This window comes from Trachurus japonicus, chromosome 14, assembly GCF_045865225.1.
Source record: "Trachurus japonicus isolate A0001 chromosome 14, Traja_1.0".
In the NCBI taxonomy this organism is placed as follows: Eukaryota; Metazoa; Chordata; class Actinopteri; order Carangiformes; family Carangidae; genus Trachurus; species Trachurus japonicus.
The window spans coordinates 2,984,345-3,001,581 of record NC_140920.1 but is presented as its reverse complement, the minus strand read 5'-3'; the positions used below and the strand labels follow the sequence as shown (position 1 = coordinate 3,001,581).

General features: G+C 36.1%; 1 protein-coding gene across 29 annotated transcripts in view; it reads left to right on the top strand.

Moving 5' to 3' along the window:
* Positions 1 to 15,522, top strand: part of dlg2 (discs, large homolog 2 (Drosophila)) — a 262,869-nt gene extending 247,347 nt beyond the window's left edge. For 18 of the 29 annotated variants that reach the window (XM_085797009.1, XM_085797003.1, XM_085797020.1 and 15 more), the window contains 7 exons: positions 2,603 to 2,699; positions 6,328 to 6,378; positions 7,462 to 7,563; positions 10,534 to 10,706; positions 10,821 to 10,930; positions 12,356 to 12,447; positions 14,423 to 15,522. In XM_085797009.1, coding sequence (XP_085653135.1) covers positions 2,603 to 2,699; positions 6,328 to 6,378; positions 7,462 to 7,563; positions 10,534 to 10,706; positions 10,821 to 10,930; positions 12,356 to 12,447; positions 14,423 to 14,529 — 732 coding nt within the window. In that variant the 3' untranslated portion in view covers positions 14,530 to 15,522. Of the gene's footprint in view, positions 1 to 2,602; positions 2,700 to 4,052; positions 4,099 to 6,327; positions 6,379 to 7,461; positions 7,564 to 10,533; positions 10,707 to 10,820; positions 10,931 to 12,355; positions 12,448 to 14,422 lie in introns of all 29 variants that reach the window. The other 11 variants (XM_085797015.1, XM_085797027.1, XM_085797018.1 and 8 more) reach the window with 3 other exon arrangements.
* Positions 15,523 to 17,237: the final 1,715 nt, after the last annotated feature.

The window sequence follows — 17,237 nt, the reverse complement described above, 5'->3', positions numbered from 1 at the left end:
ACACACTGCAAGAACTCAAAATCTTACCAAGAATATTTGTCTTATTTCTAGTCAAAACTAATCTCATTCTACTTAAAATAAGACTCATCACATTAAAAAGTAGCTTGTTTTTAGACACTTTTTACTTCTTTCAAGCATATTTTCACTCGAAATAAGTAGAAAAATCTGACAGTGGAGCAAGTTTTTCTTCCTTATTACAACCACAAAAAACTTGCTTTCACTGGCAGATTTTTCTACTTATTTCAAGTGAAAATTTGTTTGAAACAAGTGAAAATTATCTAAAAACGAGCTCATTTTTAGGTGACGGGTCTTATTTTAAGTGGAAAGAGATTAGTTTTGACTAGAAATGAGACATTTTGACAAGAAATAAGACAAATATTCTTGGAAAGATTTTGAGTTTTTGCCGTGCAGGGGAGGAAACCCAGATATTTGCCCTTGGTTGGGGTCGTTACCAAGGCCTTTGATACAACGTGGTTGGTCGGTGCTTCTGGGTGCTGTGATGACTGTTGTCAGAGTTGTTGAGGTCACACGTAAAGGACAAGAGAAACTCTTTTAATGACTTTTGTTTGCATAGAGGAGACAGGTGGTTTGAAGGAGACTACAGTATGTATGTGTGTCAAAGTAGAAAAACCTGAGGAGGCTGCAGACATAATGGATCCTCCTCCTGCAGCTCTGTCCTTTCATATCTTATATCAGGAGAATAAACAACCATCCACATAACCAAGTAATAATGATAATAATAAACATTCTTTTTTATCTATATTCAAAAAATGTTCAAGGAAAGAGAGTGGAGATAGGCCTACTGTATGAGCTAAGAGGGAAACTTAACTTAAAACAACCAAGAATAAATACTACATTAAAAAGCATGTGGAGTAAAACTGTGGAATATCTTGACAGAGGATCTCAAACAAAGCAAAAACTTAACTAACACGATTTAAAAATAGATGAAAACATAGTATGATAGAAAGCTATAAACAGGATTGATTCATTGGGTGTTGATTGCAACTGTAATGCTGTTAAATTATTTATTTCTTTTATTTTTCTGGCTACACTTGTTAATTATTGGATACTTGTTTCTTTCTATGACTCTGAAACCATGAAGAGCTCTGATGGATTTAATGGAATATTGAATTAAAGGGTAGTAGGCATTTATAAGCTATATACTGTAGCTTCAGCCTGCAGCTTTTCTATCTATTTATGAACTAGTTGAACTAATGATGGTTTTATGGAAGGTTGACTGACTGTGAATGATGCTCAACTGTGAACAATTTTGTGTAAAAGATCGAGTAAACTACTACTACTACTACTACTATTTCTATAGCAGCTTTTAAACCCAGGGTTACAAGGTGCTTCACAAAATACAAAATACAGTATCATTGAGATAATAAAGCAATTAAGAAAAAAAATGTGGTATCAAAGGCCTTTGTTATCGACCCCACCAAGGTCCAAGTAGCTGTGTTTCCTCACTCGTCTGTCAGAACTGAAGAAGCCTCTTGGATGAGAGATGAATCATCTTCAGGGATCGACCAGTTTAACTAGAGTCAACTTTCTTTGTTGGTCTGAGGGCTCAGCTAGGAAACAACGGTACAATGGGGTGAGATGATCAGTGACTGTTTGGGAGTCATTTGTTTTTCTAATTAATTTCACAAAGATCATTTTCAGCAAAAAATAGTAGCAGGCTTTGATGAGGATGACGTACAGTAGTCTCTGCAGACTTCTCAGTAGCACTCTGTTTCTAACCATGCACCATGCTGAATGGATACAGTAGAAGCACAAGGGAGCTTGAAAAAGAGAGGAATTTAAACTGAGAAAACCTGCAACCAGAGTCGTACAGTAAAGTCAGTTTTTGATCCTGTGACTCACTCCTTCATCTTTATGTCTGCAGCCAAATAAAACCTTTGTTTTTTATTTGACATGATCACGTGTTTGAAAAACGTGTGAAGCAGAGTGAAGAATAAATGGTTGTTATAGATAAATGGTGCCTCTCCTCAAACATGGCGAGTCACTAAAGATCCCAAACCACCACAAGTTTAAGTGTTTAAAAATTTGAGCCCATACAGCCCAAAAATATGAGACCATGTGGATTTCACAAGCCTTTTTATATCAGTGTATGACAGGCTGGTTAAAAAGAAACCTGTTACAACTTTATTCGACAGCTGTATCAACACTCTGGGACAAATAAAACATGAAAAACATATAGATTTTATATTATATAATTCATTAAATTATGACCACTGGGCCTGTAGTTCACACAAGATCTATTCGATTCGATCTATGCGATTTGCCCACTTGATAAATTGTTCCATCTATACATTTTTTAGTACTAAGTGGTCTAATTGGAAATAGAACATGGCATCATTTTAATCAGGATCGCACATTATCGTCACCTACTTTGACTCAAACTAGTCTAGAGTGAAAATAAATCACTATCACAATCATTTACTCTACTTGGGAATGTGGGAGAAACAGATATTCAGGGTTTTTTTGGTTTGATTTCACTGTGAAAAACTTCTTGACGTTCCACTTTGTGCACGCAGTTTGTTTTGTCTGCATGAACGTGACAGATGTACCTGTTTGCCCCATGCTTTCTCTCCCTTCACAGTCATTCAATGACAAACGTAAAAAGAATTTCATCTTTACACGAAAGTTCCCGTTCTACAAGAACAAAGAGGGTGAGCAGGATGGCAGTGATTCGGACCGTAAGTACAGAGAGCTGCACGGACAGACACACATCATGATAACGCACACGCAGAGTCAAGCAGTGTATAGTATAGTAGGTCACGTGTTTGTCTGGGCCTCGACAGACGATTCACAGGTGTATATTTGAGGGTGTAGAGTCGTCTTGTTCTTCACCGCGGCCTCTCCTGCTTCCTCTTCCTCATCATTCCCTGTCGTCCTTTTGTTTTCCGTTGGATCTCGGTCGGAGACACTGAGGCTCAGGTGCTGGTCAGTCAGCAGGATGGAAGCCGAGACAAAACGACGCTGTCCACCGTGTGTGTGTGATGATGTGATATTGTACAACCCAGTTTTCCATCAGGGGTTCATTTAGGTTCGATCTCAACTCAAAATCTTACCAAGAATATTTGTCTTATTCTAGTCAAAATGTCATTTCTAGTCAAAACAAATCTCATTATGCTTAAAATAAGACTCATCTCATGAAAAGTAGCTTGTTTTTAGACACTTTTTACTTCTTTCAAGCTGATTTTTATATATATATATATATATATATATATATATATGTATATATATATATACATATATATACGCATTAATACAATAGGATCAGATCACAGACATTTGAAATTAATCAGTACACTTAAATTTAGCCATCTTAAATAGGAGTGGCTGTGTGACACAAACCAATCACTTTCCCACACGTCTGAGTGTGAGGAATTCAAATATTGAATATCAACAATATCAAAATACAAACAATAGAAACAGCATCAATATACAATGAATACAAGCAATAAATACGAAGCTGTCGTGACTGGATACATTAGGTCCTAATGGGAGGTAATGGCTAATGATCACATTCAGAAACAATAAATACGACAGATACAATGGGAAAATAGAAGACAGAGGGACTTGCAATAAAAAGTGTGCAAGTAGGATACAGTAAAAATCTGAAACAGTCTGAAACAAATACAAAAAATCATGCAGAATCTACCTGCATATGTTACTATGCAGATTTTACAAGCACAAAAAACTTTCACTGGCAGATTTTTCTACTTATTTGAAGTGAAAATGTGTTTGAAACAAGTGAAAATGATCTAAAAACAAGTTAATTTTTAGGTGACGAGTCTTATTTTAAGTGGAAAAGAGATTATGCAGAGACATTTTGACAAGAAATAGGACAAATATTCTTGGAAAGATGTAGAGTTTTTACAGTGTGTGTGTGTGTGTGGCGCCCCCTGCTGGCTGCTCAGCGTCTGGACAGAGTCGGTACTGCTCCCTACTTTGACTGCCTCTTCTGCTTACGCTGCGGCTGTCCTCCTCCTTCCTGTCTTTCTTCTATTCTTCTACTCTTCTGGCTCTCTGTGGATGGCCACTAGGACATCCTGGGGATAGGTGATGATGGGTATGGGACAAAGACGTTCAGTAAGTTGCTCCAACAATGATTGATTGCTCGCTCGTCTTTATTTCCTGTCTGAATGTGTCTCTCTTTGCCTGCGGTGTTCATGTTCTTGTTCTTGTTCTTGTTGTTGTTGTTGCATGCTGCATTCCTCGGGTTTGTCTTGCTTTTCGGTTTGCAGAGTGTTGTTAACCTCTGTCTCACTGACATTTACACCAAAACTCTAAAAGTTTGGATCACAGAGGATGTTAGGGTTTATTAATTTATAAGACAAGAATGGGATGTAAAAAGAAACAGATTCAAGGTTTCTTCTCCTCCAGCTTCACGTAGTCCGATGTCAGTCTGTTTTTGTTTCTGTTACCGTCAGTTGTCTGTGTTTCTACTTGTTACTGATAGTGAGACCTTTAGGGTTTTATTATGACTCCAGTCTGTCCTACGCAGGGGGCAAAATCCCAGTTTTTTGAAAAACGGACACGGAGCGTTGTAAAAGGTTTGACAGCAGAAATGATATCTAGGAACTTGAAGGATTAAAACCTGGGTGGACAACCCGGTCAACTAGCTGCTGGAAAGCTACAGGGGCCAAAACCCCTTTCTGGGGTCATTTTGCTGGTGAAATGATGTAAATGCAAATAAATAGTCATACAACTAAAACATTTGGCAGAGAGTATCTTGACACATAGGGGGAGGCATGAAAAAAAGATTCTGGGGTTTGTTGCAACTCGATTTTAAGATGTCACCCTCAACATCCCAAAAAAGACCCAAAAAAAGTACTGTTCGCCTGACAAATTCTCATGAAAATTCTTATTTTTCAGCACTTTATGGAGAATATCCATGCTTAACATGTATATAGAAAATTCCCTTAATTCATAAGCTTCCATTTGAACCCAAGATAGCCTTTCTACTAGCTACTGGAAAGCTACAGGCTGTCTCCAAACAATGCAACACCTATTGTGAAAAACTCCATGTTAACTGGCCTGATCAGAAAACATTCTATTTCTGGTCTCCTCTAAGTGAACAGATAGATAGAGAAGACCGTTGGCCACAGCAAGTGGGGCTTTTGAGATAGAAAGGCTATCTTGGACTCAAATGGAAGCTTATGAATTAAGGAAATGTTCTATATACATGTTAGGCATAGATATTCTCCATAAAGTGCTGAAAAATAAGAATTTTCATGAGAATTTGTCAGGCGAACAGTACTTTTTTTGGTCTTTGTTGGGATGTTGAGGGTGATATCTTAAAATTGAGTTGCAACAAACCCCAGAATCTTTTTTTCATGCCTCCCCCTATGCGTCAAGATACTCTCTGCCAAATGTTATAGTTGTATGACTATTTATGCCATTGTAGTACCTAAATATTTGCATTTACATCATTTCGCCAGGCAGAATGACCCCAGAAAGGGGTTTTGGCCCCTGTAGCTTTCCAGCAGCTAGTTGACCGGGTTGTCCTCCCAGGTTTTAATCCTTCAAGTTCCTACACATCTGGTGTCAAACCTTTTACAACGCTCCGTGTCTGTTTGTTTGCTTTGCCCCCTGGGTATCCTGTCCCTGTCCTGTCTCGGCAGATGTCGATTGTGTTTAATGCATGTTTTGCATGACACTGGCATATAAACACTTAATTAAAGCGTATTTTGTCTTTGCTTGTTGTGAGCATGTCAGGTAGAAGCAGACTGCAGACGGAGCATCACAGTTAACGTCTGTATTTGTTTCGGAAGTGATGTTGTAACGTGTTGGTCGTTGTTTCAGTTTATCTGAGATACAGGAAAATATACAAACACATATAAATATATATGAGCCTCAATAAGTTAGAATAGGAAAAACAAAATGAATTTATCACCAAGTCAATACTGTGTTTTTGTGACACTGTTGCAGTGATAAAATCTGCCCACAGACAAAGTAATAAAACACACAAACACAGACTCCCGGGGTGAAAACACTCCCATTGTCATGGCTCTTAATTAAATAGATAATTATCTTAAATGTGAAACTTTCAGTTTATAGTTTGGCATTGGCGGTTTCGTTCACGTATCCTGAGCTTCATACCTGCACTTCGATGACGTCATCAGGGTCGTATTAGTCGACTTTAATGTGAAACAGCTCAACAGACCGATTTTAACCTGTTCTGTGACATACGCTGCCATGCATGGAGCTTATGAACCAATGTGGCATGTTTTACAAGTTGTTGATGTCAGTTTATGACTAAAATAGTAAAAAAAAAAAAAAAAACACAATAACGATCTTCACTCTGTTTCCCACCAGGGAGTCAAGAGGAGCTGATTCTCTCTTATGAACCTGTGATGCGGCAAGAAAGTAAGTGATGTCATCAAAGTGCGCCAACAGAGTTTAGAAATTTCCTAAATGTTTCATACTGCAGGGTATCGACTCGAGTAAAGCTCACACTTGTGTCTTGAGCTTTTGTGATTACTAATTGTTGTCAGTGTACAGTATATTTGGCAAATCACAGGAGATGCATTTTATTTTGGCGGTGTGGCTCTGAAAGCTGCAGTCACTACAAAAAGAACAATTATGAGAATGTTAGTTAGTTTGTTAGTTAGTTTAAGTTTATTTCGGACATGTTAAAAAGAAATAAAACATAATACAGTAATGGACAGACATAACAAATAAATACTTTGCAAAGACAACACATAAAATAATTGAAAATAAAGATAATTTGACTTTTTTTTCCTTTTTCATATCCAAAAAGGAGTGGGAAGAAGTAAAACTTATTTACTCCCACCCCTTATTCATAAATTATCTATCAAGCTTTCTTGTCATTATAATCTATACAATAAGTTCATTTGTGAGTTTATCTAGCTGGATTTATTCTAATATATTATCACTAATCTTTATCTCTCTAATATATAAGCATATACATATGTAGATTTATTCTAACATATTATCACTAATCTTTATCTCTCTAATATATAGTCATATGCATATAAAGACATATACAAACACACATACAAAGACAAAGTGAAGGTAACACCAACAGAGCAACAAATAAAACTAAGTGGATAAATACCCAAATAAATAATAATAAGCACCTTGTGGTTGTCAAACGCCCTCATTCCTGTACATATTGAAAATAATAAAATAAATGAATTTGTGTGATCCCTATATCCTGCTCTATGAATGTAAAAAACTACAGTATACTGTTTATGTATAGTCCATATTTGTTTTTAAATGTCATTTATAATGTTATAATTTCAATATATCAATGACTTGTCATGATACATGCATAAGTGCAACAAAGATTGACAGTGCAGAGAAATAAACACTGATGCGTTTACAATGGAAAATTATTAAATTATTACCCAAGCTGTCGTTGTTGCCAGACAAATGCAGTGTCTCTCTTTTATTAACCTATTGCCTGTCTTTTTTTTACCTTTCCAGTTGCTTACGCCAGACCCGTCATAATCCTGGGACCGATGAAGGACAGAATCAACGATGATCTGATATCAGAGTTCCCCGAGAAGTTTGGCTCTTGTGTTCCTCGTAAGTACGGACGTTCACGGAGGAATTTATTGTGAAATGTTCACAAACTGAAACACTCAGAAGCTGCAGGTGGGATTCTGTTACGTCATAATTGTAGCGTGATGTCATCTAATACCTGCATAATGTACAGAGATGGTGACATGACTGGTCCACTCATCCCACCGCTCTCCTCTGACTCTGCTCCCTTCTTCATTGTGAATAGGGTAAAAATTTTAACTAACAGATATCACCATGAAAATTCCCAAGTTCATCACTTACATTAAGACAAATATTTTTTGTATTACAAGTTTTGTCAAATTTGATGTTTAAATATGTAAATGAGGCAATATCTAATGAAATATGCGCTTTTTTGCATACATTTCCAGAACCAAAATCTGAACAATGGATAAAGCTACTTTCAAAATAATTGTTTTATTTTGTTGACACATTAGAGTCAGAAGTTTTTACAGAGGAGGATTTTGGATATCTCTTTTTATCACTCTGTAAATGAGAAAATCTGTCACCAGCCCTAAAAAAAATCTAATTTCGCCCTGTAAAGATAAATTACATGGGTCAGACAACAGGCACAGCTCAGTATGTCACAGTAGCTTGTTAACTTTTGGTGAATTTAGTAGAAATCTACTGACGAAAGAGAAAAATGAAGTGAAATAACCACCTTAATGTGGATTTTCTACCATTTATTTTGACTTTTCTGAAAGAATGCATGTTAAGGAGGAAAAATAGCCCAAAATCTCATCTCTCAAATTGATCAGTGCATGAAAAAACAGTGTTTTTGCCTGTAGTGTCTCGCCTTCACTGGAGGTCACTCATTCAGTCTATGGAAGATTTAAGAAATAAAGTTAAATATATGTATTTATGCCTATATTTATTTTTATTTACTTTTTTTTTAGTTACAAATTACAAGTTTCAAATGTGCTCTGAGATATTAGGCCTCACACATTTTTCACATCTGTAACTGGGATGGCAGATGCTGTCGATCCCGATGATGTAAATATGTAATTCGACACATGATTTCACACCTGAGAGTTTTTTATTGTCCAGAGTGTGTGACAAAAAAAAAGTCCCATCAATATTATACAAATGTAAAAGTTTTTGTTCAGTGGCTAAGAACAGGTTTGTAGTATCTCAACCCCCATATCAGATATGTACAGTATTATGTAAATCCACAAACTGCCAAACTGTCGTTAAACTGACAAAACTTCAGTGTTTGAGGGTGGATGTGTTATGGATATGGATGGAAACACAGGTGCATAGTCCATAAAATTAACATTATATACAGTAAATGTGAATAAAGTCATGGGATATTGATATTATACTCTGATTTTATTCATCTTTTTTTCAAATTGTGTCTGTCAATCAGATTTAAACTTGTTATTGTCATGCACATTGAATAGCAGTGATGAGATTTGTGAATTCAGCAGCTGAGTTAGTTGGTAAAAGCACAAACGATTATATTTTATTTGACTTTCTATAGTCACACAACCTCCAACTTTCCACATGTCACTGTGACAGTAGAAGCTTTTATCTCTTGATGGGCACCAGTCTTATTTTTTTGGTTCCCTGTATATATATAATGTCATACTTTTATAAAAAGAGGAACCGTCATCAGTACTTTTTTTTTCCTGGTTTGTATTTTTGTGTGTCCAAACTCAGTACCTATATGATGTAACTCCTCTTTAATCCTGTCCCCTCACTCCTCTGTCCATCGTGTTTCATGTTCCTATTTGCTGCTTCTTAAGTTTTTATTTTTGCATGTTTTGATTTACCCGTCTCTTTTATTTCAATTTACCCTTCAACCCATTTAAAGCTGCTGTCAGTTCAGGGCCCCAAGGTGAGTGAGTGGATGAGCTGAGTTCATTCTTTCAGCTTTTTGTTTCCCATAAAACCCTTGGGTCAGGTGCAGTTAGGCTGATCCTAGACCTGCTGGACATCTAGTTCATGTGTGTGCGTGTGTGTCTGTGTGTGTATACATATAGTATATATATATATAGTTATGTAAGTTGTTGTTCATTTCCTACCTCAGTATTTATCAACCACATTCTCTAGCTGCAAGATATCCAGTGAAATTTGTTTCAGGACGACAAAATGTTTTGTTACAGGAGTTTTTGAAGCACTAACTTTTTTTTTTTTTTTTTTATCAATTTGCCAAAGTTTGAAAATCGTCACTGTTACAGTTTGTAGAAGTGGTTAACATATGTTCAGAAAAAACCCTGTGACAACATTTTTCTGTGCAAATTTCACACCAAGCGCATTAAACATGTGACTGGATATCTTTGAAAGCAAACAGTTACTTTACTTTACTTTACTACTTGTTTTGTGGTTATTGCTTTGTTTTTTAACCCAACATACGGTAATTCACTATTTTACAATGAAAAAAAAAGTCTGGATTGGTTGCATTTTCCTTAGAGCTGACTGAAATGACCAGCAGCACCCTCTAAAGCAGTTTTCTAGACATTAGTGAGATTTTTAGGAGGTACTAAAGTACTGTACATAAATAGGAGTATCTGCACTGCAAAAACTCCAAATCTTAACAAGAATATTTGTCTTATTTCTAGTCAAAACAAATTTAATTCTACTTAAAATAAGACTCATCACATTAAAAAGCAGCTTGTTTTTAGACACTTTTTACTTCTTTCAAGCAGATTTTCACTTGAAATAAGTAGAAAAATCTGATAGTGAAGCAAGTTTCTTATAACAAGCACAAAAAACCTGCTTTCACTGGCAGGTTTTTCTACTTATTTCAATTGAAAATTAGTTTGAAACAAGTGAAAATTATCTAAAAAGAAGTTAATTTTTAGGTGATGAGTCTTATTTTAAGTGGAAAGAGATTAGTTTTGACTGGAAATGAGACATTTTGACGAGAAATAAGACAAATATTCTTGGACAGATTTAGAGTTTTTGCAGTGTATTGTGGCACTTATGGATATGTGAAGTGAAGTCACTGAAAACTTTTTCCTCTTTGCATTGAAGACACCACTCGGCAGAGGAGAGACTACGAGGTGGACGGCAGAGACTACCACTTTGTGATGTCCAGAGAGCAGATGGAGAAGGACATCCAAGAGCACAAGTTCATCGAGGCGGGACAGTATAACGATAATCTTTACGGAACGAGTGTCCAGTCTGTGAAATACGTGGCTGAGAGGGTGAGCCGGCATATTTAGATGTTGCTGTTGCTGTTTTAGGACATTGCTCTAAATGATTATGTTGTAATGACATTACATTGTACATCTTGAATGAGATTGGTTTCTCTGTGACAGGGTAAACACTGTATTCTGGACGTGTCTGGAAACGCCATCAAACGACTACAAGTAGCACAACTCTATCCCATCGCCATCTTCATAAAACCTAAGTCTATTGATTCATTAATGTGAGTATTCATTTCATTTTATATTATAAAGCATCCATCCAACTCAGGGCTGTTGCTAGGAATTCTGGGCCCCCTTAAAGAATACTAAAGTGGGCCCCTCCCCCTGACTTTTCCAGTTTTTTTTTCGTAGACTACGTATGTATTATCATTTTTTATTTAGCCTTCTTTGTTTTGATGCTAATGCAGCATTACACTGCAAAAACTCAAGTATCTGACCAAGAATATTTGTCTTATTTCTAGTCAATATGTAATTTCTAGTCAAAACAAATCTCATTATACTTAAAATAAGACACATCATATTAAAAGTAGCTTGTTTTTAGACACTTTTTACTTCTTTCAAGCAGATTTTCACTTGGAATAAGTAGAAAAAATCTGATAGTGGAGCAAGTTTTTCTTCCTTATTACAAGCACAAAAAACTTACTTTCACTGGTAGATTTTTCTACTTATTGTGAATTTAAGTGAAAATGATCTAAAAACAAGTTAATTTTTAGGTGATGAGTCTTATTTTAAGTGGAAAGAGATTAGTTTTGACTAGAAATGAGACATTTGGACAAGAAATAAGACAAATATTCTTGGAAAGATGTTGAGTTTTTACAGTGTACTATGAGTATTAGTCAGGGTCTTACACAGAATAAATCAGTCATACAAAGATTAGACTACTGGGGTTTTTTATGGGCCCCACTGGGCGCTGGGCCCCTAGAGTTATCATCACCTTTCTCCCCTATACAACGGCCCTGTCCAACTTTATTTGATAATACCGTACTGTACATTTTGTAGATTTCATAAATTGTTTATATCACACTATAACGTAATTGTTCTAAAGCTTCTTAACAAACTAGTTTAGATAGCAAAATATATCCAGTCCATATTAAAACAAAGTGCAAATATAAATCTGTTTAAAAAAAGGTACAAAAAAATATTTTATAAACAAGTATGTTAACGGAGGATGATGAGGGATAAATCTATAAATCTATAAATAGAATAGTGTTGATTGTTATATTGTAACTAACTTAGTATATGGTGTATATTTATTTTATATTTATTTTTATAAGGATATGTATGTAGTATATTTTTATTTTGTAATTATATATTTATATAGATGTGTATATAGAGTATGGTATACATTTATATAGGTGTATTATGTAGTTATAAGGATATATGTGTAGTTACAAACTGAAGAATAGTTAAAAAGGGGTGAGAAATTCAAATAGTTACATACTTTTTTTAATACATGTTCGAAAATAAAAATTCATTCATTCATTCATATTCCTTTGTGTATAGGATCTATGCTAATTAGTTAGTTAGTTAGCTCTATGATAATGACTATAGTATATGTGTGTAATTGTTGTGTAAAAGCCTATACAGTATATGGTCATAATGTGAGATGGAGTGGTGTCTGTGATATCTCGTCTTTCCCTCTGCAGGGACATGAATAAGAGACTGACAGAGGAACAAGCCAGGAAGACATTTGACAGGGCGATGAAGCTGGAGCAGGAGTTTGGTGAATTCTTCACAGGTATGATGTTAATAATTTTCATTAATAATAATTATAATTAAAAAAGAAGCCGTTAAAAAGAATTCATGCAAAACCGCTGATGCACGTTGCCTTCAGGGACAGTTTTTCATCAAGCAGTCTCTGTATTTCCCTCTAAAACAACTCTGTGTGGTAACGTTGTGTTATTATCTCATAGCGTGGTGAATGTGCAGGTCACAACTTGTCCACCAGAGCGTTGTGGAGTTGTTGGATCGTGTATTTGATGAGTTTGATGAGGGAAACCAAGAAATCCCATAATGAGCCTCCGTAGCGTAGCTCTGAGCAGCTCACGGCTCTGCTCCGCCGTTCTAAAAATAGCTTGCACCGACAATTAAAGGTAACGAACCTACTGCTATGACTATAGGGATTATGGCAATGGGCCAATTTGCCAAAATGCTGAACTATCCCTTTAAGTAGGGAGTGGCTGCACGCCCACTCCCAATCACAATGATTTTATGAGAACATTAAATACATATAAGCAAAAAATTGTACATGACTGCATGTCAGGTGTACTTCATATTATATATAATACCAAAGTTATGGTACACCTGACAGTACTGTATGGATTGCTCCAGAAAACAGTAAAAACTTATTAAAAAATAAATAAAAAAAAGTCAGGCTATTATCATCAATCAATCAAATCTAAATATGCAGACAAGACCTCAGATAGCTAATCCCATAAATTTAGGCAGACCAGATGATATGACATAACAAATAATTAGGGCTGTCAAACGATTAATTTTTTTAATCGCGATTAATCGCATTTTTTCCATAGTTAACTCGCGATTAATCTCTATTAAAAATATTATATATGGCGCTTTGGACTTTCAACACTCCAAAGTGTTATAATCTCTAGACAAACAACTTTTAGACCAGACCTAGTAGGCCTAGTACCTAATCATAACACATGATGCATGAAACTCACACAGAATTGAAACGAATTGCATCCAGTGGAAATTGCCCTTTACTTTGCTACGTCTCTGCCTGGCCACGTGCATTTGTTGACAACCGATGCCGTCAAAAAAATCAATACATGGCCATGTGCATTTGTTTACAACAAAGCCGTCAAAAAATGAATGGATGGAGCTGTGGATTTAAGTTAGACTGTGTATATTTGTGTAGCAACCAACTTGAAGGTGCCTTACCGCCACCTACTGGACTGGAGGTCCCACACTCCAGTCCTCCAGTCCAGCAGACAGAGGACAAAATGGGCCGCGATTAACCGCGATTAAAAAATTTAATCGCGTTAATTTTTTTAATTAATCTCATCGCGATTAACGCGTTAACTCTGACAGCCCTACAAATAATATAATACCAAATCATTATCGGTATAAGGTCAGGAATCCTAACACACAGTTTCAACATCTGTAGTTTGAAATAATGAATCAGACATTTTATTAAGAATCCAACATGTGAGGAAGTGTCCATGTTTCTTTTTGTGTTCGAACGTCCCGATTTAAAGATATTCAATATTTCCTAGTAGGGATGTCACAATTACTTGTTTTCACAATGAATTGATCGTAAAGATTCCTAAATACCGCCACTTTCCGAAAAAGATTATGTTGGAACCGTATTGGCAGATGTGCACAAAAGTAAAGGTAAATGCACAGATACTGGTAGGAAGGTAGGTGTTTGCGTGTCATTTGTATTGTAAAAAAATGATTAAAATTAACAACTGGTCCTAATAACTGGTCCTATATTAAGAGATTTGTAATGTAATTATATTTTGACTATATTTGATTTTACACATTCATAGTGTTTTGAAATTTATTGATGCACAATAATTTCTCTGACAATAATCGTACCAAGAAAATCTGTAATCGTGACATCACTATTTCCTAAAGATATTTGATCACATTTATCTTTCATCAGTCAAAATGAAATATCTGCTTGTAGAAACTACATTTGAAGTGTTATCTGTCCCACAATACGTAAACATGTTGCCTTTGCTTTGCAGCGCTGGTTCAAGGAGACAACTTAGAGGACATTTATAACCACTGCAAAGAGGTCATAGAGGAACATTCAGGACCCTATATCTGGATCCCCTCAAAGGAGAAACTATAATAACTCATCACTCTGGAAGGGAAGCTGGACTGCTAGAAACTAGTTATATAAGTTGTAACATATGATAATTGTATGGCGATGAATAGTCTTCATAAATAATTATTCTTAAAAAAGTTTTTTTATTTTGTTTTATTTTCTTTTTCTTTTTCTTTTTTTGGTTATTGCTTCGTTTTTCACTTTCAACATGAATGTTCCTGAATGTAAACCGCAAAGTGTTAGGATATTTTAGGTCTTGAAACATAAACTGTTTGTATATTATTTTGTTATTTTGTTATTTTGTTCAACAAAAGGAAAAGAAATGTAATTAAATTAAATAAATGTGGGTTATGTGTCCATGTTGGCACTGTGTAAAAAAAAAAAAAAAAAAAAAAAATTTCAAACAGGAAACTGGAGATGTCTTTGCTTTTGCTAATGTAGGAAGGAAATAGGTATTTCAGCTCCAACAGCCTCACCCCCCCTTCACTCTGCAGCAGCTAACGAACCATCATACGAACGTCAAACGAACGTGTTTTGTCTGATTTTGCATCAATGCCCTGAACACAGCTTTGTCTTCTGTTTACACTGTCATTTATTCCTTGAATCACTGTATTTATTATTGGACATGATGACGTGTGTGCGGAAAATATTTTATTCACTGTTAAAAAAAAAAAAAAAATTAAGAAAAAACGATTTTTTTTTTCTCATAAGAAAGAAAAAGAACAGGCATTTCTTTATTCAGTTGTTGCATTGACAATTATTATAAGTAAAGGGAGAAAGCTGCTATCCGCAAATGGAGATGTGACACTATATTTTGCTACGTACAATTGCTAGAGGGCACAAAAGCACAGAATTATTTATTATTAAAAATATAACTTTGATTAAAAGGTCATTGACAGAGCATATTTTATTTGAGTGATGTATAGTATGTTGTGACTGTGTTAGGATGGATGGGGGATTTTATGATGTAGAGACGTTTGATGTTGCAGTGTTGCTGAATTTAAATTTAACAGCAGGACGGCGATGTATAGATACAAAAATATCTAGGACAAATAGGAGAAAAGAGAAACACAGGCAGAAATAAAATCATAAATTAGTCAAAATGCAGATGCATATCAGTTATGATGAACAGTCCGAGGGTATTGATGATCAAGTTGTATTGAGTTTACACTCATGACCTGAGGTTGCACTTCAGTTAATCAATAGAAAGACCCACTCGCCCACTGTTCCCTGGTCAGCTGCAGTGACAGAAAAAAAGGGAATTTTATTTATTTTTAAAGGGATACACCAACATTTTTTTTTTCCGTGTCTTGCCTCACTCCCGAGTCCATGACCAGCAGATAGACACCATCCTTTCGACTGTGCGTGCAGTAACAAGGGAGATAGAGCCGTATCGCCCATAATTAGCTTAGCTCAAACACTGGAAGTGTATGGGTAGTGTTAGCCTGCCTCCTACCTAAAGTCGTCAGAGAAACTCTTCAGCAACTCTAAACGGAAACCGGCGGGCCGATCTTCGTCTCAGAGCTGACAAAACTCTCCGGTAAGGCATCTTGAGCGGTCAAATGCCGCTAACGGGACGAGATCGGTCAAAACGGAGGGTTCAAGCAAAGACGCTTTATTTTGGTTCAAGCTAGCTACATCGAGGGTAGGTTAGCTTCCTATTTCAAAGTAAAAGCACAAATTCTATCGTTGTGGTTTTCTGTATGTAAAGGGCAACGGGTGTTTTATTTTGTTAAAGTAACCGGAAGTGCGTTGGTCACAACGGCTAGCTTGAGTAGCGCCGAATTCGTCCAAACAAAATTGTAAACAGCTGGTATTTAGACAAATTAACAACACACTGCTGATCTAAACGGCTACTTTCTCACCTAAAAATGTTTGAAATGTGGATAAAGTGATATATTTACAGAGTTTAGAGCTAAAATGACTCGGGTAGGAGGCAGGCTAACACTACCTATACACTTCCAGTGTTTGAGCTAAGCTAATTAGCGGTGCGCCAGCTCTGCCCGTATGTCCCTCGTTACTGGACGCACAGTCGAAAGGATGGTGTCTATCTGCTGGTCATGGACTCGGGAGTGAGGCAAGACACGAAAAAAAATGTTGGCGTATCACTTTAAACTTTATATTTGTGTCATTTAAAACTTTTCAACACATCATTTTGCACAGAGTAGGTCACATTAGGAAGATGTAGGCTACTGTAGGTGTAGTGATTATGTTTCGCTGCGTCCTATTCAAACCAAGTTAAAACAGTCACAGCTGGTTATTCACGCTCACTGAGGAGATGTGTGTCCAACCGAGCTGTAGGAATCAGAATCCAGAGAAGAAAAAGCCCCCCGACCCCCCCTCGAAACCTAGTTGGTCTCTCAGATTTATTACCATTTGATACAGAGGTGGATGATGAGCCATGATGATCCTAAACAGATGCTTCACAGACACAGCACCACACAGTTCATCCACTATATTATATTAAATAGTTTACTCACCAGTGGCTTGCCTTGTTTGAAAGGGCATACAATATAGTACCTCGCTTTGTTAAAGAATAAAAAATAAACCCCATTATGTGTTTCTATATATCTATAACTCTATATAGAGATATAGATATATTATAGCACTTGGAATGATTAATAATGCATTTAACCCAGTGTGATGATGACCCCTCTGTTCTGTTTAACTGCAACACCATTGGCTGTTAGATCCCCATGACAACAATTTGTGAGTGACATATATATACAGTA